This window comes from Belonocnema kinseyi, chromosome 3, assembly GCF_010883055.1.
Source record: "Belonocnema kinseyi isolate 2016_QV_RU_SX_M_011 chromosome 3, B_treatae_v1, whole genome shotgun sequence".
Taxonomy (NCBI): domain Eukaryota; kingdom Metazoa; phylum Arthropoda; class Insecta; order Hymenoptera; family Cynipidae; genus Belonocnema; species Belonocnema kinseyi.
This window is the reverse complement of record NC_046659.1, coordinates 47,587,209-47,613,678: the sequence shown is the minus strand read 5'-3', so window position 1 is coordinate 47,613,678 and position 26,470 is coordinate 47,587,209. Positions and strand designations below refer to the sequence as shown.

The window sequence follows — 26,470 nt, the reverse complement described above, 5'->3', positions numbered from 1 at the left end:
TCATTTTGTTAATCTAATATCACAAAATCTATAGTTGTCAGTTCATTTTGTTGCCTAATTATCCGTTTTCAGAAAGAAGAGAAGAGTTTCATCGAAGGGTTTTGGTTTCTAAACCCTTAATTGCGGTAGCGAGCCAACGGAGCCGAACAGGATCTGTTTTAATAAATCAACATGAAATTTTTTAACTTTTAAATTCGAGATAATTCCGCGCCGAATTCGGCTCCGCGTGTTACACTTAATAGTAAAGAGAAGAAACTGTGTGCTACCAAAGATATTAGGTCCTAGATACGGCATGGTTCAGTGGTTCCGACGGCCGATATATGTATGCAGTTAGATATATATATATATCACTACATTTTCGACTATATCGAGGTGCTGCCCTCTTCAACTTTTTCTGTGATTTATTTAAATTTATTCATTTTAAATTATTTAATTTTGAAAGTTTTGAATTGAAAATTGAAATGCAGAATTCTAAATGTTTGTATTTGGGTATTATCAGATTTGGAAGGCCTTTAATTTAAGCCTAATCAAGTTAGAAGGCTTACAGTTGTCAATTTTACGATATAAAACCCTTATATTCAAAACTAAATTGAATTTCAATGTTAAAATTTTTAATTGTTTAGGATTTGATTCTTAAATTCAGAATTTGTTCAATGCTTAACATTTTTAATTTTACACTTTCAAACCTTTTTGTTTAATTTGAGTCATCGAGAAAAAAATATTACATTTTAGTAGACATGACATTTTTTTACGTAAAAAAATTAATTTAGGAAATACCCCGCGCGCCAAGGTGAACAATCCGTCGAGAGGGAAAAATGGGTTAAGCCAAATCTGCTGTTCGCGTGAAGAAACTCACCTTCTTCGTTTTGACATGAGTCTTCTTTACGTATACGCTGCAACGCGAAAATGACCCTTATGTCAACCCTTAGAGAGTAACTTTTTCCTCTAAGACGGCAGAAATAATCACGGCTTATCAAATTGAACAAAATTATTTGATAACAAAATTTCGTCACTTGTTTATTACATGAAAACATTTGTTTTTGTTTACAAGATTTAAAAAGTTCACTTTAACTTCAAGTACCTAGATGACAGTTTTGACTTGTCATGTTCATTGTAATTTTTACATTATGTCTAATTGTCTACTGTGTTATGAATTGCAGTTAGAAGAAAGTTGTGAATAATACAATAGAGCGGAATTAAACTTTGGTTTTCAATTAAGATCTTTGAAAAGGAGTATAAAATTTTTGAAAAAATAAGTCTGACAAAAAAGTACCAGATCATGTATTTTTTGGTTCGATTGATAATTATATTTTAAATATGAAATTCCTTCCTAATTCCTTTTTAATTATGCAAGAAATAAACATTGTTAATATCTTTTTCAAATAAAAAAGTGGGGTTTTTTGCATGATTGTTGTTATTTTTCTTTAAAAAACCTTTTTTGTTAATGAGGTAATTAATTTATAATGCATAAGCCTTTAAAATTTTATAAAAGAAACTGAAAGTTAATCCAATATTTAAATTATTAGAAAATAAATTTATTTAAGAACAAATTTAAAAAAGCAAGTTTTTTAGTAAAGGAAAGAATTTAAAACAATTATTTCAGCAAAATCAAAAAATTTTAATGGAATTGAATATGCAAACAGTTACGCAAGTAAATGCAAACAAAGCTTAATCGACTAGCTGGAAAGTATAGCTTTCTATACATGACCGGTGGAGAACATTTTAAAGTTTCAACTTATTTTTCTCAATAAATACAAAATAAAGAAATAAAGGAAATAATTAAAGGAAACTAAATAAAAAACTAAGGAAACTTATATAGTTATTAAAAATAAAATAAAAACAGTGTCAAATTCTTTTTAAAAATATAGACTATTGAAGTACATAATAGTTCTGTGAATTTATAGCATTGGTTTATATTATTTTTCATGGTTGCGGTTTAAAAAATGTATTTATCACATGTATTAAAACAACAAAAAGACGAAAATGATGGAAATTTTTATGTCAAGTTTTAGTATTAAATGATAATAAACAAAATTTAAGCAAATTTTTTTTGTAAGATTGAGTTACTTCTTATTTCAATTTGAAAAAATGGTTCATATTTATAACATGACCTTAACTAAACTGTAGAAGCAAGCCGTAATTTCCTTTGAATTTCGAAAATGCTTCTTACACTTTACAGCTGTTAAAAAACTCATATACCACTTAATTCACTAATATTTAAAAAATGCAACGTTTCAGAAGACATTTGTTTAGGTCTATAAGGAAATTTAGGAAAAACAATTTTTTTAAAGTTTTTACAATGAAATTTCTTTTCAGAATTTTTATTTCTTCAACCAGAAAAAAATAGTAAGGACATATTCAACCACAATTCTGGTTGATTTAACCAGAGAGCTTTTTTAGTTTATTTAAATTTAAATAAAACATAACTGTATCTTCTAATTCACTTTTCTACTAATTTCCAAAAAAATTATAACTTAAATACATAATAAACTTTTTCATTCAAATTTATTATTACTATTTTATACTAGCATCTTTGCTGCATTTTGGGCATAATTTTGATTTTAAAAAGTCTTTAGAGTTTTATAATTTCTTCAAGACCTTTTCTACTCAATTAAAATTATTTATCCATTCACTTATAAACTAAAATTAGATTATTACCATTTTGGATTTCAAATGCACTATAATTTGGCGCGACCGATTATATAGCTGCCTGTCGCGCCTCTACAAACATGTGGCGAAACCAATCAGTACATGTCGCGCCTCTACAAGTATGTGGGCGAACTAAAAGCAATATATATATGCAGGACCACAAACTTGCCTGCCACGCCAACTACTGGTATGTGGTGCAACTAATCTCATGCCGTATCTAGGACCTAATATCTTTGGTCTCATTCACACATTCTAACCATTCTTTCCGCGGTCTACCTCTAGGCACGGTGCCATTTACTTTACCTTGATACACTTGTTTCGCTAGTCGTTCATTTGTCATTCTCTCAACATGTCCGAACCATCTTAACCGATTTCTTTCCCACGCGTCTACTAGCGTCTCTTCTGCACCGCATTCTTTTAGAATTATCTCGTTCCTTACTTTGTCCATCAGGGTTTTCCCGCATATTATGCGCATGAATCTAATGTCAATTGCGTTAATTTTACTCTTATCTTTTTCTTGATAAGTCCATGTCTCGCTACTGTATAGTACAGTCGGAACAAATATAGAATTATGTATTGCCATTTTAGCTTTATTTGATATATTTTTACTTTTGATAAGGGGACATGCTCTACCAATAATCTATGACTTAATATCTTCGGTAGAACCCATCGATATTTATGTATGTGATTACCAGCGCCATCTAACCCGCAATACGAACAATAATCTTGGGGATGAATCATCCGCTACACACAGAAGCAAGCTTCCTGAAACTTCTGCAATAATTCAAATAATATAAATAGAATGGTGCTTGAAAAAATTCTTCAATTTATTTCTTTAAGAACAGCATATTTTCGTATATTTTCATGAATAATTGCGCTGAAAATGACAGAATACATATAATTCTCACTTGTGTTAATTTAAATTTTAGCGCGCATTCCTTAGCGAATCGTCGTACGTCTGCGCGCATAGGATCAAAAAATTCCAATGAATTAAACCCTCAAAATCGAATAAAACAATCGGAAAGGCCAAAAAGCCAAGTGCTAATTTACTCTCAAAATAAAAAAACTTTGTTTTCAAGTCTGCTGGACCTGCAGCCACCTTTTGACTCTTTCATTAGGAGCCTAACAGAACAGTCAGTCGCCTTTGTCTTGTCGTGCAGCGCAGGTAGCAACGGACATGCAGTTTGGTGCGTATTGTCTTGTCGCCCTCATTTACGAATATCCACTTCTTTATCAACCTATTGTCAATCCTTCCTTTCTTATTTCGTCTACTTCCATGTACCGCATGCCTTCCGCATTCCGCACACCTCTCTTGTGTCTCGCCATTTTGTCGAGATGATAACTTTCTCATTTTCATGCGAAAAAAATTAGAAAAATCCGACCCGCTCAGTTGCCCGTTGTATGCAGGCAGTCGCTCAATGCACCGTACTTTCACCAGGTGGCGACCAACTCGACAGCCACCGTGATCGGGCCGATCGGTCCACTAGTGAGTTTTAACAATTCGCCACATGTTGATTGTTGATTAATTAAATACACCTATATTATCACGACCGAAACTAACGGCGGGTGATATCGCTCGTTTCGTGTTCCGTCGGAGCGATTCGCGTTGCTACAGACGAACGAAGGAAGAACCGACCCGACAGAGACAGACAACCAAGTTACGTCACGCACAGCTTTCGTGTTCCGTGCATGAATTCGACATTCAACGGTGCGTCCCCTCTAATTTTTCACTTTACGCGAGACGAAAGTGTCATTAGAATTACGCGAAGACACGCGCGCGACCGTTTTGTCTATTCACATCGTGAATCGAGCGGATCGCGATTTTGGGTATAACCTAAAAGAAGCAAGGCCGATGTCTTGAAGCCAGACGAGGTGACTGCGTTGCCTCTTAGCCTCTTGTCAACGACTTCCACTGGAAGGGGTTCCGCTCACGGTGCGTCCATTTCACACCACCCGCGCTGAATTGCGATTTCCCCGCCTTTTCTAAAGCACCCGTCCCCCATCCCCGTTCTCCCTCTTCGGAGACCAACACCGTTTTGACAATATTTTTTGGCGACAAGGTATCACCGGGAAATTTGCCAAAATTCCGGTCCCGACAAGGAAACGAGAAGGCCCCCAGCAAACCGGCGGCAGGTATCCACCAACTGACGAGGAAACATCGTCGGCTGTCAGGATGAATAGCAAAAGGAAGAACCGTTCAAACACCACTACTAGGTAAGGATTGTATTCACCTAATTGACAACTAGTTTTCAATATTTTGTTGGTGTTTCTGGCCGCTAATGATTATGTAGATGTGCATTAACTGTGTACCTTTATTTGGAATTAGATCCCCGCGGGCGAGGGAGAGAAGCGTAGCTGCAGAGGGTGTTTATAATAATGCTCACTTCATGCATGCAATCACCAGCCATGTCGGCAACATTGTTCAGGTACAAATCATTGTTTTATATTTTGGAGTGGTTATCTTGTTCCAATGTGGAGTGTTGTCAGAATTAAGGCTATGTTTTTAGTACTGTCTTGTAATCTGATCTGTGCGTCTTAAACATACTCTCTTGATAATTTTGGTCAAGTTAATTTATTACAAAGAAGTTACTGTTAAACTGTTATTTGAAAAGTTTTTATCAAAGACAACAAACCTTATATTCCACTTTGTTCTCACTTTTCAACCATTTTTTGCATTTGATGTTATACATTACTTTTGAACTTTCAAGCAAACATCATGTTGATTTTAAACCAATTTAAAAGCTATTAAATACAAAAAGTAAATTAAAATTTTGAAAGTACATTTCTTGAATCAACATAAACTTTTAAAAAACAAAATTATGCAACAAAGTTGCACAAGGAGACTTATAAAGAATGTGCTACATTTGATACCTTCTTAGTAATACTACTAATTCATTTTCCCAATGTTCAAAACCAATTTTTTAATTCAATAACGCATGCAATATCTAGCCTGAATAAATGAAAAGTCCAAATCGACTCAATGGAGACAATAAAGCTGCATAATAAGTTCGGGTTCTTAATTATTAACTTACATTCAGAAAACTTCTAGATAACAATTAAGATACACTGTACTGCTCAAAAAATGGTTTTAAACAAATTTGAAGACAAAAACTTAACCCATCTTGAAAAATAACCCTTCTCCGAAAGTCCTCTTTTTATTAAAAAAAATCAGTTGTTAGTAAGTACTCAAAAATTGGTTCTGTTTTGACCCAGTTTATTTAGCAGCACAAAATTAGTAATCATTCTGTATCCACAGCTTTTTTATTTGATAAAATATTTTCAATTTTATAGTTTCAATTTTTCGTATAACTTTCTTTTGAAATCCCTAAAAAAATGTTGGTTTTAGTGTCCACTCCTAATGTTTGAGATTAAAATAGATTTACTCTAAACGCTGTTTTGGCTTATAGGCTATTTTTCTATTTATGGCATTAGTAAAAGTCTGATTTCATATACTTCAGTAGGAAATTTTTTTACTATTTTTAATTTGATATTTAAATTTGAATCTTTTTAACTATGCCAATTGGGACATTGAATTAAAAATACCTGTGACGTGAAAGGGGTTGGATTTCCCACCAATCACAGCTAAGTATCAGTGATAACCAAATAATTTTTCTGCGTGCATTTATTGTTCGTTTTGGTCACGTTGGCGTTAAAAGTGGGAACTAATATGTTTTTAAAAATATTCAAAGAGGTTTTATGACAATTTTGTCATTTTTCATATTTTTCAAGCATTGATATAAAAAAATAAAACTCGAAAAATAACCTGCCCAGAACTTAAATTTCAGTCACACCCGACACAAATCGGACTAAAAGAAAGGCTTTCAGCGTAGGTGTCCAAAAACAAAAATTTTCCCACTTTTCTTATTTTTCAAATACTAATATGAGAAACATAAAACTAGCATAGCAAATTTTATTTTATTATCCCAATTCTACATACCAAGAGCTTAATTTGAGCTATTCCCGAAAAAAATCAGACTAGAAGAAAATCTTCCAGCATTTAAAATTTCTCAGGAAGCTTTAAGGAACTTCAGGAAAAACCTGACAAGGCATTTTCGATAAGCTGAAGTGAAAGTTCATTTCATTATTTTGTTGAAAATTCAGCCGTTTTGGTTGATGATTCATCATTTTAGTTAAAAACACTTTATCTGTTTAAAATTTAATTATTTTGTTGGGCATTTTTTTTTGTTTTGTTAAAGATTGATTTATTTTTGAAATCAAAATTCAACCCATTCCTCCTTTTAATGGAAAATTGATCTGTTTCATTGAAATTTATTTTTGATTAAAAATTTATTAGATTTGGTTGATAATTAATTTTTTTCATGAAAATTTAACTTTATATTTTTGGTTAAAAATGCGCTCCTTTGGTCGAAAATTGATCTTTTTTAGTTGAAAAAAGATTTTTTTGAAGACATGACTTTTTCGGTTTGTACATTAATTTATATTCGTGGAAAATTCATTTTTAGGTTGAAAATTCAAATTTAAAAAAGTCGTATTATTGGGTTAAAAACTCAATTGTCTTGTCGGAAATTTGTTTTTGACATAAAAATTTCCACATTTTGAATGCGATTTTGTTCTTTTACAGAAAAACTTTGTTGGTTGTAAATTCCTCGTTTGTATTACGAAAATTTGTCTTGTTTTGGTTAAGGGTTCAACTAAATTCTTAAAAATTCGAAAAATAAAAGGTTATTTTTTTCCTTCCGAAAACTTAACTAAATAAAGTTAGCCTAATTCTTATCCGTAGCATCAATATAGTCCATGTAATCTGTTCAAAATAAATTTAGGAACAAATCTTTCTTTTGCATTGGCATTATTGAATTCCTAGGTCAAGCGCCAAATTTTCAAGAGCTAGTTTAATTGTCCATAGACAAATCGGAAAGATTCGAATGCTTCTTCCTCCTAAACAATTTGTTGGGGCTGCACTTTTCAAAGTAAAAAAATGTTTTATTTATCCGAAATTAATCACTTCCTCAAAATAATATTTTAATGCAATGTAACATAGAATAAAATAAATTCATTATTTCTAATTTCAGCGAAGGTAAACTTAGGGAGAAAAAATAATAAGAAAACTAATAATTGCAGTGTTTATTGTTGTTTAAAGATGACAAGGTTTCTTTCGCACCTTAAAATAAAAACTACCATTTCAATTTTTTCGAGATTGGATAATTATGTTTTGCAACACGTTAATGGAAAAGCTTTCGTGTACCATCTACACACCGAAGTATGTTTCTCCCGCTGTTCACCAAAGAGACGGCAATTTTAATGTCGAAATGGGATTTGGCTCCAATTCTGAATATATGATTGATAGTGAAAAAAATGCCACTAAATATTTTTCGAAAATTCGATAAAATGTATATATAAGTTTTTGAACGTTTTTCGTTAAATGACATATCTTTGATTCCGATCGACCAATTTAAATTTTTGACGTCTCAAAAAAATTGAAAATTTTGGTAAAAAATAAAAATTATAAACAGAATACCTAAAAAATGAGTTTTGTAAATTTTTTGCCAGAGGAAGGTATAAATGTGCTCTATACAATCCCTTTAAGATATTGCAGTGTGGCTTATAGTGGTTTTCCAAATAAAAATTCAAAGGTCACTAAATTTTAACAATTTATAGACAAAGATTTTCTTAGTTGGATTGATGAAAGTGAATCAATAATTTGCCATTTAATCAACAAATTTAATAGATAATTAACCGCTTCAGTTATTTGTGATAAAGGAAATACCTTTGCTTTTACGGAATCAGCCATAAATTGCTATATAATTACAGATAGTTTATATATTTTATTTATCGATAACAATTGATCATTGTTGAAGCAAACTTAATCAAGAAATGCGCTATTTGTTTATTTTTCTACATATACGTAGACCTCATCTTTTCAACATAATCCACTTTTAATAACTAATTTTCCACATTTGTTGTAACTCTTAAACAACGATTAACAATTATTGTTAAAACATTGGCGCCACCCCTGCGACTCTCGGTCTGCCCGTTGTCTGTTATTGTTTTGCATATAAAAACTCATGGCATGTAAAAACTATATCGTCTATTCGTCATATTTTATTCATTTACGGATAAATGTGTTATAAAAATGAGGGGGAAGGGGCATCGATGTATAGCTCCGAATTGTCGATCAGGGTACGACTCAACGCGATCAAACTAATTTAAAAAAAAGCGTTTTCTCTGTTCCAAGAAATAAGGTTGGACGTTGGCAACAAACAATTAAACGTGACAAAAATGATTTTATTCTTTAACCTGCACGTGTATTGGGTCAAGATCACATTGTAAAGTATCAAATAATTTGAAAAAGGGAAATTTTAGCTCCTGATGGGACAGTTGTGTCGGTAAGTATTACGGTTTATTTACACCAATGTCCTTTAACCTATAATAATCGAAAGCTCTGACGGGTTCATGACTAAATTGATTTTAAATTTTGATATACTCATCTGGTTGCCGAACTTTTAGATTCTTGTGATAGTGTGTAAAATTATAGTTTTAATATTTTTTTTTTTTATATTTGAAGACCCTTACTAAGTTTAAGAAAAATGTAAAAGTAACATTATTGACAGTTTTGAATTATCGTTGAGTTTCGACATTTATGTACAATTACATTCAGTTCTTAATAAATTCAAGTATTAAAGTAAATTAAAAGGGTAAAATAATGATTTTCTGACAGTCAAAATGGTACAAGAAACCTGAATTAAACCCAGGGGGTTTGCAATCTTAATTTCTAAATTGCCCTGAGCATTGTTCGAAGGCTGATTTTTTTATTAGACATCCCAGAATCTTTGTCAAAAACGTTACATTTATCTTAAAGATAGTAAGGGTCTTAAAATATTTAAAAAATTTTAAAAACGATTAAAACTACAATTTTAAACACTATCGCAGTATTCTAAAAATTCGGCATTCGATTATTTTAGCTTAAAGGACATCAGTGTAAAAAAATCATAATACTTACCACCATAACCGTTCCATCAAGAGTTAAAACTTCCTTTATCCCGATTATGCGATCCTTTAAAAAGTGATCTTCACACACTAGTACCTGTCCACGTTTAACAATAAAATCCATTTATTCACGCTTAATTGCTTGTTGCCAATGTTCAACCTTATTTTTTGGAACTGTGAAAAATACTTTTCTTACTACGTTTGAGCGGGTTCAGTCGTACCCTGATCGACAGTTCGGAATTATACATCGACGTCTTTACTCCATATTTAATTTATGTCTCCATATTTTAATTCAATTTTTGAATAAATAAATTACTGAATTTACAGCAAAGTTAATAGCTTTAATAATGATAATCTTTTCGGCCGTTTAACAATCAATACAATATAGACTGAATATTAAACATAATTATTTTTATGATTTTATTTATATTTTTATTATAATGTAATAATACATTAGGATCATTCAAGTAATTCAAAATAGAACAGCTTTTTTTTATATTGTCATATCTATACATTTAGAATCTTTATATTTTACCATTTGACTACTTGAAAATTAAAAACCTTAAAAACCGACATTCCCATCGTATGTAAGATCTATTTTTCAAGCCTAGATTTTTTTTAATTCTCTAGGCAGTTAATCCTGGTTCAAATCAAGCTCAAAGTGTTTAAATTATCCAGAAACGTGTAAAATATTACAAAAACTGCGAAAGATACTGAATCTTCAACGATTCATTTGTGTGGCGAGTCACCCCCTTGCAATTCCAAAGCAATGACTCTTTGCTATCACTTTCGGTGAACTGATAAGACTTCATAATTATTTATTTGAGCTTAATTAGTAGGTGCACTATGTAGCTATTTTTCTCATTTCGGCGTTCAAATACAACCTAACGACCATTAATTGAAATTGATTATTTTGAAAAAGTTTTTCAAAGGTTTTATCGGAATTTGAAGACAAATAATAATCAATATCAATACAAATAATCAATTAATAACACGAGACTCGCGAGTCTTACGAGCTAAGTAATTGACAGTAGATTCGAACAATCGGGTGAACATTTTTAGTCTGGAAATTTGTTTGCTGTTTACATTCTCGTTCATGAGTCTAATGTAATCGTCCAAATGATCGATCTCTGGTTTTAAAGGATCTTTACGTTCCGGCACTGACAGAGTCCGCAAATCATAAAAATGTTGTCGGTGCCTGTCTGTCTTTGTGTCTATGGTTACCTGAATTTTGTAGCCACCCTAACTTTTGAAGGATTTGTCCAATCGAGTCAGCCTTTGATACATTTCTTAAGGGTACCAAAATGAAGGTTATGTTCGCTAACCAGATATTTTCAACCAAAATTTAAAAATGTAGAGCATTTGAAAATTGAAAAAAAATGAAAATAGGTAATAAAGATAGGAGAAAAAATAAACCCTTTGTTTGATCACTCTTAGCTTTATATGAAGAGCATAATAGTCGCATAAACCATTAACTTTAATGTTTTTAATATTTGAATATTATAATAATTCTTTCTAAGTCCAAACAATACGAAAATAGTGTATTTTGCAACTAGGGAGGGAAGCTCGCGTTTCTTATCGAGCCCGCAGACGAGTTCGAAAAAATGTGCGAGACAAAAAATGCCTCCCTCCCGTAGCGCACACGATATTTTCTTCAAAACATGTTTGAAAAACGCGAATTGTCGAGTTTTGTGAAGTGACACGTCGTAACGGCTGCTGTAAATTCTCCGCTAGATTACAGCATGCTTAGAGTTTTTTTTCCTGTTGTCAAGTTTTTTTTCGGCTTTTTCCCCTGGTCAACAAACAGCAACTTGCAGCCCGCTTTACACGCTCTTAAACTCACGGTTTTCACGCATGTGTTGAAGAAAAATATTTTATTACTATTGTTTTTTGAGTATTTGCATTTGTATAGTATTTGTTTTTGAGTACTTTGCCTCTTGTGTGGTCAGAATTATTTAGGTAAATAAATTTGTAATCAGAGCTTGAGTCTTGTGTTAAGTTATCTCGTTATTTCCTTACGAGATTGTTTTCTTACATTTCATACAGAACTTTGTAGTGCTTCTTTGCTCCGTCAAAAAAGAAGAGTTCGTAAAGTGAGATAACAAATTTAAAATGATTTTATTTTCTCCAGATTCAAACTCACAATGGTTCAATGTATGAAGGCGTATTTAGGACCTTTTCATGCAGCTTCGATGTCGTTCTGGAAATGGCACACCGAGTTGAACACTCGGGAAAAATTAGCGTGGAAAGTGTGGTAGAGAAACTGATTTTTAAGCCCCAAGATATTATAACAATAACAGCTAAGGATGTGGACTTGGACTACGCCACCAGAGATACATTCCAGACAGATACAGCTATAAGTAAATTTAATGGTTTAATCCGCGAAAAGGAACTGGAACCTTGGGATGCTCCTTCTACCATGAACGGTGATGATTTTGACCTGGATGGTGCAGTATGTTGTTTCACTCATTTTTCACAAATTGAATAAATAGTCGAAATATCACAAATAGTTTATCAAAGTCCATTATCCATTTTGTAGAACGGGTGGGATGTAAACGAAATGTTTCGTAAAAACGAACAAATCTATGGAGTTCAATCTACTTTTGAACCTTCCTTGGCTGGATATACACTGCAGCTTCAGCGTAAGGATACAAAAGAATTTAAGGACCAGGAAATGAGGGCGGCAGAGATAGCACATGAGATAGAATCTCAACCTAATCATAAGGCGCGACTAGACCTTGAAAACGGAGACGAAGAAGAGAGATTCGCTGCCGTGGTAACTTTTAATCCATATGCGTAATAATCAGTGTTCGAGGGAGTATAAATGAGTTACTTTTATTAAAGTTTCCATTATATTTGCAATTTTTCGGTATAAAATTAAAAAAGTTTACTTTCTCAATATTTTTATTGCAAACGGAACTATTTTTGAATCTTTAAATCTAAATAATATTTTAAATATATTCATGGGATGCGAATTCGAAAATTCAAGTAAATTGCTGAACACTGGTAATTTATGGGCAGAAAGAAACTGCATTTATTTTCTCTGTCTACATTTTTTAGTCGAGGCCCAACGAAGGTAAATACGTGCCACCAGCAAAGAGGAGACACGTGAACGCCGGAAAGCTAGTGCGTTCTACGCCACCGCCTGTCTCGCCCGGACCGACGACAAATAAAAATACTTTCAATCAGCCACCATCGTCCAACGTAAATGCGAATATTCCGCAGTCGGCTAATATTCCAGTGGGTATGTCTGCACATGCATCTCCACAACCGCATCCGATTCCTCTCAATGTGGGGATGCCACCAAGTGGTGTAGTCGTAACTTATCCTCCGCCTTTTGTGCCAACACCTACGACACAGCCTCCACCAAGTGCAGGAGTGCCTGGTGCGTCTTATTCAAAAAATATTTATTCTCTTTTGCTCTCCGTAATAAATTATACTGCACGGAGTCTACTAGAGATGTAACTTTGAAAAATCATTCTTCTCTTTCGAAATTCAAATAGTTTAAAATTCGCGTGGTCAACCAAATTTGGGCGATGGAACTCAATTAGATTAACTGGTATCTGTGCCTTAGCATAAAGTTTTCAGATTTAGGAGATAAGATTAAATTTCATTTGATTTATTTTGTTTAGTTATGCCACCAGCACAGGCTCAATCGCAGAATGCTTCTTCGATTCCGCAAGTTCCCTTCTCCCCGCAACAGCAACAACAAAATAATGTAAATGAAAAACGCGAACGACCTGGAAGACAGCAAGGACATCAAGTTGATAAGGTTCCACCGGCACCATTTCCTCAGGCTAACATGGCTTCCTCACACCAGCAAACGCAGCACACACCACACGCTCCGATTCAGCAGCAGAATTCTATTGAAGGACAGCGATGTGATATTATGCCTCCGAAATCAGATCATAGAAAGGTATAACGATGTTTCCATACTTACATTTTTTTTCGACTCAAAAAGTCGTTCACAAGCCTGCGTAAATGTTAAACTAGGATGACATTGGAAGATGAAATAGATGATCATAAAATGTATTATATAAAAAGAATTAGTGTATATTACCTCTATTGTTTAGATGCCAACCCCCAGAGGAAGAGAGGAGCACCACGCCGAACTGGCGCAGTTTTCACGGGACTTCATACTGAACGAGACATCCGCTCAAGAAACTCCTCCCATTTCTAGAAAGCATCAACAACAGCATCAAGATACACATTCCGCACAAGTTCAACAGTCCCATCATCAGCAAGCTCATCATCATCAAAATCCTTCACAACAAATACAACAGCAACCACAGTCGCAACATCAAGCAGCACATCAGCAACATCAGCATCAGCAGTCTGTACAAGAGGAACCGCTTGTCACTAGCAAACCGCCACCAGGTCCAGTACCAGTTCAGACAACATCTCCTTCTCAACAAGCGCCACAGACAACTCCACCAATGCAAGCACCAGAACCAGCGGTGGAGAAGATCACAACGCAATTCAAAAAGTCAACCTTGAATCCAAATGCTAAAGAGTTTAACCCTAATGCCAAACCGTTCACGCCGGTAAGGGACTATGTAAGCAATTCAAATTTTTATCTTTTAAATTTAGTTGATTTATAGTACTTTCTGCTGCACGTTTAATTGTAAGCGACTTTTTTCAAACATTAAATTCCAAAACGAAGAAATTTCTCTCTTACGTTTGAGCTTGAATAATTTTATAAAAAAGGCAAAGAATTTATTTTAAACTACTCTTTTCTACTATTTTCGGGTATGCTTTGAACGATGCAAATCCGTTGAGTTTTTTTTATCTACGATTTTTTAAAAACAAAATGGCTACCAAAAAACGGAAATCAACCATTTTTAATTTCATTTTATCGATATTTTTGACGATTTTTCGCTCAAATCATATAAATATTTAGTGTTAAATAAGTAAAATCATGATATTAAGATTATAAAAATTCATTTTTTGCTATCTTACGTCGTTTTCACACTGAAATCCAATAAAGTGAGTGAAATATAGTTTCTCCCAACGATTGAGTGATTGACTGATATTATTTTCATAAAATTAAAAGTTAATGTTTACTGATATACAATTTTACATGACTCTGTTGTGTATCCTCTCGCGCCTATATCTGCATAACTATCATTTGTGTCCGTTTAACATCCACCACCTCGCAGTACCACACTCACTGCATTGGATTTCGTCATTTTCGTGAAAATGACGTAAAATAGCAATAAAATGATTTTTTATACTCTTAATATCATGATTTTACCTATTTAACATTAAGTATTTTTATTTCTTTTTTTTTTTAAATAAACTATTCAAATACCTTTTACTGAAATAATTGAATATTTATATGATTTGAGCGAAAAAATCACTAAAAATATTGATAAAACGAAATTTAAAATTTTTGGTTACCGTTTTTTGGCCGCCATTTTGTTTTAAAAAATCGTAGATAAAAAGCTCAATGGATTTGAGAAGTTTATGCATTTTTTGCACTTTTGTGTATATTTGCGACGCTAAAAAATTCCTTCCCCCTCTATTTTTTGATTGGAAAAAAAGTGATTAACAACAAAGTTTTTTTTAAATTTGTTAATTATCAATTGAAAATCAATATTTTCCGTGTTTTAAACTATTGCATCGTTCAGAGCATAACCGAAAATAGTAGAAAAGAGTATTTTACAATAAATTTTTCGCCTTTTTTATAAAATTATTCAAGCTCAAACGTAAAAGAGAAATTTCTTCGTTTTGGGATTTAATGGGTTAATGGAAAATTTGTAAATCAAGAATAGCTTTAAGCGCATCAGTTTCAGTTTTTTCCACAGAAATTTACTGAAAATTTGATACAACTCCCTTTTTATCACTTTTTAAAAGAAACTTACCGCATTTTATATTAAAAGTGGACATAATTAATAAACCCCAATGAATGTTGATATTTTAATATGTTTCTGTTCCTTATGCTTCATTGCGTAGGAAAAAAAAATATTAATTATTTTCTGCGCTGTAAGGTCTTACTTGTATAAAGTTATCATTTAACATTTTTAAATTTAAAAAATTTAAACTCGAAATATTAAATGATAAAGCATTTAAAATGCAACCATTTAAATACAAAACGAGGATAATTCCAAATTCGTTTGGATGTGTTATAAGTTTTTCAGTCTCAAAATAGTTCGTGGGTCTAAAGTTTTACCACGCCACGTCCCTCAACTGCCAAATTGAGAAAATGAGTTTCAAAGTTAAACCTTATTATACTCTTAAAATTTGGGTAAATGTAAAAATAAGTTTATCGATCAAAAATAATGCGTGAGTAAGAAAATATTAACACAGATTTTAATATTTATTATTATGAATGCGCTTTAACTGATGTGCAAAATTTGTTTTGGACATGGTTTAATATGTGCTTCAAAAAATTATTTTTTTTCTCAGAATTATAGTACGGAACGCCTACAAAATATTTTGAATTGAACTAATTATAATTAAAATTGTAAGTAAAAAATGCAAGGGAATGATAGTTTACATTATTCTATTGTATTGTATACCTGCAATCATATTTATTGTTCCTAATTTATTGACTTTTCAACAATATTCGGATGAAAACTTTTAAGGTTGAAAATATGTTGTTCTTAAATTGTTATATCTCAAATTGAACTTTTTATCCATATAAAATTTGTGCTACGAAGTTGACATTTTTTCACTTTTAATTATGCAAAAAAGACATGGCGCAATATAGTTATAACATTTTATTAACGTCACTATTTTAATTATTAATTACAACAACATAGCGAGTAAATTTTAGAGAAAGAATTAATAATTACTAAGCCTAAAACTAATAATGGTTCCAAATTTTGAAATAGTGCACATGGCGTAGTATAACTCTAGAGCGATGAGTTTTCTTCAACAGTTAATAAACTCAAATTCGTAGTATAAATTGCTTGGGGAACATGGCACCCTCAACTCCGTAGAACCTTTTAATTTGGTCTCGTCGAGAACGAACGTTGCCATTTCATTACGTCGATTTTATGATAAACTGATAACTCAAATGGATGGTTTGTCGCACTTGTCTCTCCTATGCATTGAAAACTGACTTTAATTTTTTTTTATTTTTAAGTTAAATTAAACAATCTCAAACCGGTTATTGACAGGGAATTTATTTTCTGACCAGGAATTTTACCCATTTTTAGAAAAAAGTGTCAGTTTGATTTCAACTTTTTAAAAAAAAATGCTGTCTTGAAGACTTGATACAATTGAAAATTACAAGCACCGGAAGTTAAACATTTTTCCTTTAAAAAAAAATTTTATTTAATCAGCTGTAAATATAAATTTCCAGATTTTAACGAAAAATGTTTAATTTTGTAGGTGAAATTGATGAATTTTGATGTATAAACACCAAGTTAACACCTACTATTTTAAAATCTTCCTAATTTTTTTCTGACCATTTTTACACTCTCATCAGAGAAGGTAATAGATTTGTGTGAAATCCCCCCTCCCCTCCCATTTCTCCGCCCAGTTTTTGTCAAATGTCCACGTTAAGACCCCCTGAATCCGAAAAGCAGATTTTTACGAATTGTGTCTGTTTATTTCCACAATAACTTTTGAAAAAATTAATCTATTAGATTGGCTTTTGGTACTCTCGTTTAGTGTCCTAAACTAAAGGTCAAGTTCGTCAGCCAGCTATTTTGGATAAAAAGTCAAAAAGTGAGCGCATTTTGAATCTTTTTGAGACCACTTTTTTCAAAATTCCAAAATTTTCTATATGGATATTCATTGTATTCAAAAAGTTGAACAATTTATCCTGATTACTTTTTTCATAAAACCAAAATTTACCAGTTATAGCAATTACGAAATTCCAATTAACACAGGAAAACGAACCTTTGAAGCTTTAACCTTAAGTCCTTGAATAAATCCGTCAATTTTCATTTCTTGATGCTCAAGTTTATACCTAACGCGGAGTGGAGAAGTCACCGGTGGATGCCCGGCGCTCGCACCGGAATTAAATTCACATATTCAAATTGCAAACAGATTTAATATCTCAGCAACGAGTTTATGTATCAAGATTTTTTTTAATTTTTTTATTTGTACTAGCTTTCCATGCTGGTTGCAAATTTGTTGGTTCTCTCTCAAAATTGTTTTATCGCGTATACCGCTCCAGGTTTTTTTTTCTGCTTGTATTGAGCTCAGTTGCCTTTAGCAAATTTTTCAGGAGAGCCGATTAAAGTTGGAAGTCTTCTTGAAGTTCAAAAATACGGTACAAAATAGTGAAAAGGGTATTTATGAATAGCTGGAGTTTTTACCTCAATAGATAAACACTATATTTGTATAGAAGCAGCTTTCCAAGTAAGGCGAAAGATTTTTTATTTAAATATTGGAACATTTATATATATTTTATATATTTAATATGCTCTTCTCCAACAATGTGTAGGATATGTCATTCTATTCGCTAGTGTACGCAAATTCGCAAGAGTGCGGTAGAAAATTAATGAAAACGGAATGATAAGATTAGAGAGATTCATTTTTTAATTATGAAAAAACATTATAAGCACTTCACATGCGGAACAACCTTGCATCGAACATTAATCTCAAACTCGCAAAGTATGTATGAGTGTCTGTGAAAACGATAACTTTTAAAAAAATTATTCTATTAGATTGGCCTTTCTACTCGTTTAGTGTCCTAAACTAAAGGTGAACTTCATTAACCAGGTATTTTGGATAAAAATCCAAAAAGTGGGCACATTTTGAATATTTTTGATACTACTTTCTTTTACTGCAAAAAATCTCTGTACGGTTATTCATATTATTCAAAAAGTCGAACAATTTATCCTAATGACTTTTTTCATGAAGTCAAAAATTACTAGAGTTATAGGATTTACAAAATTCCAAAAAACGCACGAAAATGAACATTTTATGCCAAATAACGCACGATATGAAAAAAGTCAAGAAAAGAAAAATGTTGCTTTTTGAATACCCTACAAGATTATCATAACAACTTTTTGAATTTTCTTGAAAAATCAAAAATTCAAATTTTGACAGAATACAAAATAATAAAAAGTCCAGAATTACATTTTTTGGGCAAACTACGCACAATACGGTAAACGATGACAGAAAAAATGGTGTATTTAAGAAAGAGCTACAAATTTGTTATTAACCACTTTTTGATAGGATGCGTAGTTTTGGCTTTAATCATGAAAAACATCATTAACAGTAAAAAAAAATCTACCCACTGCGTGGGCACATTCTTAACACAACTTTTTTCTTTTGATTTATTTTTATCGCGTTTGTGAGGTTTCAAAAAAGTAAATTTTTTATGTTTTATGCTTTTTCTACGGCTAAAACCAAAAACAGAACTATCAAAACATTATTCATGGAAAATAAATCATTTTTACATTCTCAACAGAAAAGGTATCACATTTTTGTAAAATTTGACCCCCCCCCCCCCCCCCCCCCCCCCCACAGTTTTTGTCAAATGTCTACATTTTGAGACCCCCTGAATCCGAAAAATATTTTTTTTACGAATGTGTCTGTCGGTCTGTCTGTATGTATGTATGTCTGTCTGTCTTTGAGCCCGATAACTTTTGAAAAAATAATTCTATCAGATTGCCCTTCGGTACACTCTTTTAGTATCCTAAACTGAAGGTCAAGTTTGTTAGCCAGTTATTTTGGATATAAAATTCAAAAAGTGAGCGCATTTTGAATATTTTTGAGACCACTTTTTAAAAATTCAAAAATTTTCTGTTCGGATGCTTATAGTATTCAAAAAGTTAAACAATTTACCCTGATGACTTTTTCCTAAAACCAAAAATTACCAGAGTTAAAGAATTTACAAAATTCTAAAAATCACACGAAAATGAACCATTCAAGCCAAATAACGGACGATATGAAAAAAGGCAAAAGAAGAAAAAGTTTGATTTCTAAATGCCCTACAAGATTATTATAACAGCTTTTTAAATTTTCTTTAAAAATCCAAAATTCTAATTTTGACAGCATAAAAAATAATGAAAAATCCAAAATTTACATTTTTTCATGCAACAATTTCACAGTATTTCAAATATTCTCAAATATATAGATGCAGTCTCCAAAAAAAAAATATATATATATATATATTAGAAGTTAAAAAACGGCAATGCTGCTCAGTAGACCGTATGTGTAAAGTTTAAATCATAAAAAAATATTAGAAATGAGCAAATTCAGTTTATGGAGAAAAGATTAAAGTTACAATAAAATGTTTAACAATAAAAATTTATTTTAAAGAATTCGTGTTTTTTCATATGGGACTATAAAACTACGTCTGTTTTAATGCCAATGTAAGTTATGAATTAGAAAAATATACATTCATGGGAATGATATAAAATTTCAGGGATAAGTTAGAGTGCGAAGCACGAGATACGTGATGAGAATGTGTTCGTTAAAGCCGAAGGAGCTTTAACAAAAGAGAATTCACAATTACCAAATTACTGTTGTCGATGCTTTCACCTTTAGTTTTAAAAAGTCTTTGCACAAAAATCGGGCGCTTAGCGCGAGGTAAACACATTATCGAGCGCGAAGCATGAAATTAATATATCATCGAGCGCGAAACGCGAGAACCACCAGTCGCGTGCCCTAGGCTCGTTCAAAATTACGAGCTGCGCGCATAGCGCGCTATGAGAATGTGCTCGCCAAGCGGGCATTTTTTTCCTGTTATTGACCATGAAATTCTCTACAATTTTTTGGTAAATTGTCTTATCGGTCTTAACAACATAGATTTTGTCCATAAAAATCAGTTTAGCGGTTTTTGGGGAACCCTGCTTTTTTATGTTTATTTCCCCCTACAAAACTTAAAAAATGCAATTTGAAGGTTGAACGAGCGGGTGCCGATTTGCCATGCTTACCCGGCTATACCCTTACAGGTAGTACTTTCGCGCAAAATTAGCTTTTTTTCCATAGGGCGACTTAGTTATAAAATGACACCCCTATTGAATATGAGTGTAATCTCTATATTATCTTAGAGCGCTGTGTATGAGAGCATTCGCTATATTTTATACGCAGCCGATAGTCTCATACATGCCGCTATCAGCAAATGGACTCATATTAAACAAATAATACTTCAAAATATACTACTTGTAACAGATAATTGAAATTGATCTGTCCATTCACAAATAACCTCACTCGGGGTGAACGCAAAACTGCTTTAAATCATCGGAAAAATTCGGTATTTTATCGAGAAAGTAAGGGGTAAAATAATATTTGTCTGTTTTAGCGATCTCCCAGCACACCTACACCGAGCAGGCCGCACACTCCACAAACTCCACAATACAGTGGTGCAACAATGTCTACTGCAGTTGTCATGCCAGCATATGTAATGACAAGTCAACCTCCATCTGCTTTCTCTCAACCCCAATCCCAACCTGTGACAAGGTTCCGGAAGGGTCAATACCTAGGTATTAAATGAGTTTCTAAACATTACCCTACTACTTATAGATTATATTAGTATTTAATCACCCCATGCTGATGAAAATCGGAAAAGTTTAAGACGACAATGAAAAATTTTCCTCTAATAGAACAAATGTGATATAAGCAATTTTCAGCGAAGTGAAGTTTAACTTTAATTCGCAATTAGAAAATAAAACTTAATTGTTGTCATCTACTAAAAAACAAGGCAGAGGAAAATTCTGTATTCAATTTAGTTTTTTTTTAATAGTGTTTAAGTACATAATCGGCATCAATAATTGAGCCAATAATAAGGGCATTTAAAAAAACTTTTTGTTTATACGTTTATAATTTACGTTGATTTTATCCCAAATTTATGTGTTTTGAAAAATAAAAACTATCATGAAATTCGAAATCTCACACAAGCTATTGCCAATTATGCTGATTCACATTTGTGGTAAGACAATCGTTATATTCCGTAATTCTAAAATCTAAAGCAAACTATGATATTACAAATTATTTATTTCCACTCAAAGCAAGCAAGTAATTTAAGTACCAGGAAACATGGAGATTAAAATTATCTTGTATGATCCATTTCTTACATTCTTGAGAGAAAGCTAAATAATTTTTAATGCTAAGCATATTCATAAACAATTAAATCTGTCAATTTTGTTTAGTTTAATAAATTATTTTCTGAATTGACTGCAAAAGGCGTTAACAATCATTTTGCTTTGCCTTAATGTATAATGAAGCTGAGAGATATTTCATTAAAGAAAAATCACACTCGTATCTTTTATAAATCTGATCTTTGCACAACAGTTTAGCACATCTAGGGAAAATTTCTTGCTTTAGCTAAAAAGAGTTGAGAATTCAGGTTTTGTTCATGTAATATTAAATATTATACATGATGAGATTGCCGTACAAAATTTGAATATGTGTAATTCTATCAGCTTCAAGTTCAGGGTTGCAACTGGAAGGCAAATCGCGAATTGAAAGTGAATATATTTTCTACCCGGAATTTTGTTTAATTTTTAGATTTACATTTTACCATTTTAATTTTTCTGTAAACTTGTGACCGCTTAATTTGAAACCACTATAACTTGAAAGTATACAATTTTAAATATTTACTTTAAACCTACCAATTAAACGTTTTTTACTTTTTGAGAAATTTAAAATGTAATTCAACAAGTTTTAATAGTTATTAAGAATTAGACCGTTTCAAATTGAAACCCGTAATTTTAAGTTTGAAGCGTTCAAAAATTTTTTTCAACTTCAAGATTTTGTAAATTTGTTTCCAATTGAAACCATTAATACTGGCGAAATTGTAACTTTAAAGTCGTTAATATTAGATCGTTAGAAAAATCGTTTGACATAGGCTAACTTGAATTTGAAAGTGCTGAATAATTTTATATTGAAAAGTTCAAAATTGTTTGGTTTTTATTTTAAATAGCTTAAAGTTGCAAAGTTAGATGTAAAAGAGTTGAAATTAAAGAAAGTTTTATATTAGAGAATTTTGCAATTATCTGAATAATTGATTGAATTGAATAATTTTAGATTAAAAGTTCAGAAATAAGACGATTTCAATGGCTCAATCGTGTAGAATGACAAATTAAAAGTCTTAATAGTTAAACAATTTTTAGTGATTCTTCAATCTATCGAATTTTGATTCTTTTTAATGGAAAATTGTAACTATTCAATTTTAAGTGATTTAATTTCTTTAAATTATAAATTATGTAGTTTTGAAGTTCTAAGTTTGATCATTTAAATCATCGAAATTTTTTCTGAGTCTTGAGTGGCCACCTTGAAAATTAACGAAGTGCCTCGTCGTCTCGAATTTTAAGATGAGTATTGAAACCTTTTTTATAAGCTTGGCTAGTTTTTCCGAATTTTGAGAACTAGTCCCTCATCTTTTCTAACTCACCCCCTTTTCCGGGACGACGAAACACAGCCGAATATTAAACATTATAGAGGAAGATCTTACAGTTCGCTATTTGAATTTACATCATTCTGCCTGGTTTAAATTTGAAAAAAGATCGAATCATTCATTTATAAAGGCTTTCAATTTAAAACGTTTTAATTTTCATTTGCGATGTAACTTAAAAACCAGTTAATTCTCAAATATTCTTATTACTTCAAGATTGTTAGAAAATTAGTGGAAAATTGTTGAAGTTGAAAAAAAACCTCAGATTTCCATCTCGTTATCAAATATCCTGAAAGTAGCTCTCTCCTAAATGTGCTGGATTCAGATCTCAGACTTAAACGTACGTCCGCACTGTTTCCACAGTACCCATGATGCAACACCGCGCGCCAGACATAGCATCGCAGATGCAAGTGGCAGCGGCAACTGGACAACCCTTGCTGGCTCCAGCGCCGCTGCATCCACCATTCCAGGTGCCTTATCCGGGTCAACCAGCCTACCAGCAAATGGTGCGCATGGTGCAAGCGCCTCCACCTCCGCCACATATGGGAACGCCTTACCACCATCACCACGAGTCTCAAGGACCACAGGCTCCAGGACTCCAGTACATGGGACCACATGGTCACCCACATCATGTTGCTCAGCAGCCCCCTAGCCAAACTCCCTCTCCGGCCAATCCCAATCAACCACACACGCCTGGAGCCTACAACCCACCCGGTACTCCACAGCCCTCATACCCTCAACCACCTCCTCAAGGTCACGCGCCATCCTATCCCATCATGTGCCCTCTGCTTCCACCACACATACCCCTACCTCCTCAACATATGCAATACCTACAACAACAACCACCACCAGGACAACAAACCATACCAGTCATCCTGCCTCATAATCAGTAGCTGCTTCGGAGAATGAACGGAGAAAGAGAGGGTATCTAGCATTCTACAAAGGCATAGAGAAGAATTTAAATTGTAAAGTCATCGTAAGGCATTCAACTCGCTAGCGATTCGTTTTTGTTTCTCTCACTGGAGACAAACTCTGTACTAACTTGAGACCTCTCCCTTAGTTCGAACATAGGGGGTAGTATATCCTTTACTCTCACACTTACACGAGGTCGGCTGTCCGTTACCCTACTGCCATAGACTTTTCTCTGGCCTACGTGAGGGGTATTCGGGATACTATAAACTTTGCGTTTCAAAACTCGTGACTCGATGGAGAAGCTTTATCGAGTTGCATTTCATCGAAAATTGGGCAGGAAATCCAGCGAGGAATCGCGAAAAATAGATATAACGCCTTCAAAGTTGACTTTTATATCGAATAGGCTACGGGTTCGATTTAATCATGATGCAAGAACAGTAACCAAATGCATGGATGTAGCCGATTGCATTGCAAAAATTTTGTTTCACCCTCCAGCTCTGACTACACATGTTCTATACCAAAGCAACAAACGGGGAACGATTTACAGAAACAAGGAACCAGAGGGAAACCGAAGATTTTTTTCTTAAACTCGCGTTAAGAATCGCGCGCATGTTCCTGGGCCTAAATCCGCTTCAAACGGATCTAAGCTCTCTTATTGCGGCTGAGTCGGAATTTAGATTCCGGAATAAGTAAAGCAATTTCAGCAGAAGTAACTTTGATCCGCAAAGTTAGTCGGATCCATTGGTGGATATTTTTTTATAGTGGATTTTTGAGAAGCGAAGATGTTGTAGCAAGGTGTATTTTCCAGCTGAAATTCCAGGTATACTCTGCTGAACAAGGATATAAAGATGACAGCAAATTGGAGTCTAAATTCAATCCATCTCATTATCGAAATGTTAGAAAGCTAAAATGTGAACGCAGAGTGTCAAGAGAGGGCAACTCTGTGGATTGTTGATATTGAGTTTTGTTATGAATTGCTTATGAAAGAATTAGGGAAACAGTGGCTCACTTAGGTATCTCAATACGTACATGGGATGCCTGCATTTTCTCTTCGAAATATCGAACGGTATCGCGAAGTAAATAGCACATGATATCTCTATCAAGGCCATGTCATACTTACCAACATTTTTGGCATAACTGACATCCACACGAAGTGAGATTCAATTTTCTAAATTTTCAACTCTATATCTCGTGTCTTACGGAAGTGAGTTATTCCAAAAAGTGCCAGTAAGTCAGGAATCACTAAGTATGGTATGGCCTTAAAAGAGGTTCAGTATGCGCAAATATGTGGAAGTGACTTGAAAATGAAATTTCCGAATTTTAGGATAAAAAACTGAGAATGCTAACTCCTTAAATATATTATATTGATTGAATGCAAATTGATTAAATACCGATTAAGTACAGATTGATTAAATATTATAGATGATGACATGATTTTCGGTTCAAGTCACTTCCGTGAATGCTCTATACAATAATATAAATTGTATAACCTGTCGTTCAAACTATTATACTTACTCGGTTTAAATTTCTGTGAAGAAATAAGCATGATTTTGTCACAAAAATAAAATCGTCGAATTATTTTGTTTGAATCAGGAGTACTATTCGAAAAAAAAAATTTGTAAACTTTAGGGCCTTTTGTCCAGTTGACATTCCGAAATGTGCTTTCGACTTGTTACCTTTTTATAGCAGACTATCGTGAATTGGCACATAGGACGAAAGGTCTGTTTCTACTCGACGAACTATCTTTTAAGTACTACGACATTGTGTCCTTTTTTTAAAGTGCCGAACGCACTGGGTATTTCGAAATCTGTACCTAAGAAAGACTAGAGCCGCATATCGTCAGATATCGTTGGAAAAAGAAAGAATTATCTTTTACGGCCTTAGACCTAGTCGTGTACATAAGATGGATAAGAAGGTGGGGAACGATCCTCATGTGGAAGCTTCAGTTCACTGCGTGGCATCGTTAGACACAAATTTTATATCGAAGAGATTTAAACAAAACAAAAAAAACATCAAAATAAAGTGAATACTTTAAAAGCCAACTTGGATGAGTTCTTTTTTCATTTCCTCAAATGCCTGCGTCGAAATTAAAGTAAGATAAACATTCTGTTTAACTCTTTATCAAAGCTATAAAAATGTCCCCAGCAGTTTGCAAAATCATGAAAAAAATCCTACACTTTAAATCTAAATCAAGAGCATGAATAAATATTATAATATTGCTGAGCATTCATACAAAATATTTACTCTTGCAATATTAACGACGTACACAGTCTTTTCATGGTGAAGGCAACAAGTAAAATCATATAAAAGTTTGGAAGCTTATATATTTTATGAAGCTGAATTTGTGGTGCAAGTGATTTAGAAGCAGGTCAGTGGGACTTTTCTGCTTCTGACTGAGATTAATGTATCAATGCAGTATTTTTAGTTTTGAATTAGTGTTCCCTGGCGGAACGAAGGAACCGAAAGGAGCCTTAAAAAACTAAAAAGAAAAACAGCAAGGTCAACTTTTAAATTGTTGAAATTCGGATTCTACGTTAAAATTTCCATTAGAAACTCACGGAGTAATCGCAATACTTTTTTTTTTGTAGCGTTACAAATTTTTAAAAAGTCATTAACTTCTGCTGAGGGTGACTTCAAGCGCATCCATAATAGCTCAAGCAG

At 32.9% G+C, this 26,470-nt stretch overlaps 1 protein-coding gene across 4 annotated transcripts; it reads left to right on the top strand.

Moving 5' to 3' along the window:
* The first annotated feature begins 3,632 nt into the window (after positions 1–3,632).
* On the top strand, positions 3,633–25,851 carry LOC117168675 (ataxin-2-like protein). 4 transcript variants are annotated; one of them, XM_033354344.1, is made up of 10 exons: positions 3,633–3,836; positions 4,710–4,863; positions 4,976–5,075; positions 11,726–12,046; positions 12,134–12,370; positions 12,655–12,979; positions 13,227–13,510; positions 13,668–14,138; positions 20,807–20,987; positions 23,261–25,851. In XM_033354344.1, exons 1-10 carry the CDS (start codon positions 3,827–3,829, stop codon positions 23,788–23,790), a joined length of 2,613 nt encoding a protein of 870 aa, XP_033210235.1. In that variant the 5' UTR covers positions 3,633–3,826; the 3' UTR covers positions 23,791–25,851. The 4 variants fall into 4 exon arrangements, with proteins under 4 accessions (XP_033210235.1, XP_033210237.1, XP_033210234.1 ...); XM_033354346.1 differs by having other exon boundaries at positions 3,634–3,836; positions 12,655–12,838; positions 13,668–14,150; XM_033354343.1 differs by having other exon boundaries at positions 3,634–3,836; positions 13,668–14,150.
* The last annotated feature ends 619 nt before the right edge of the window (positions 25,852–26,470 follow it).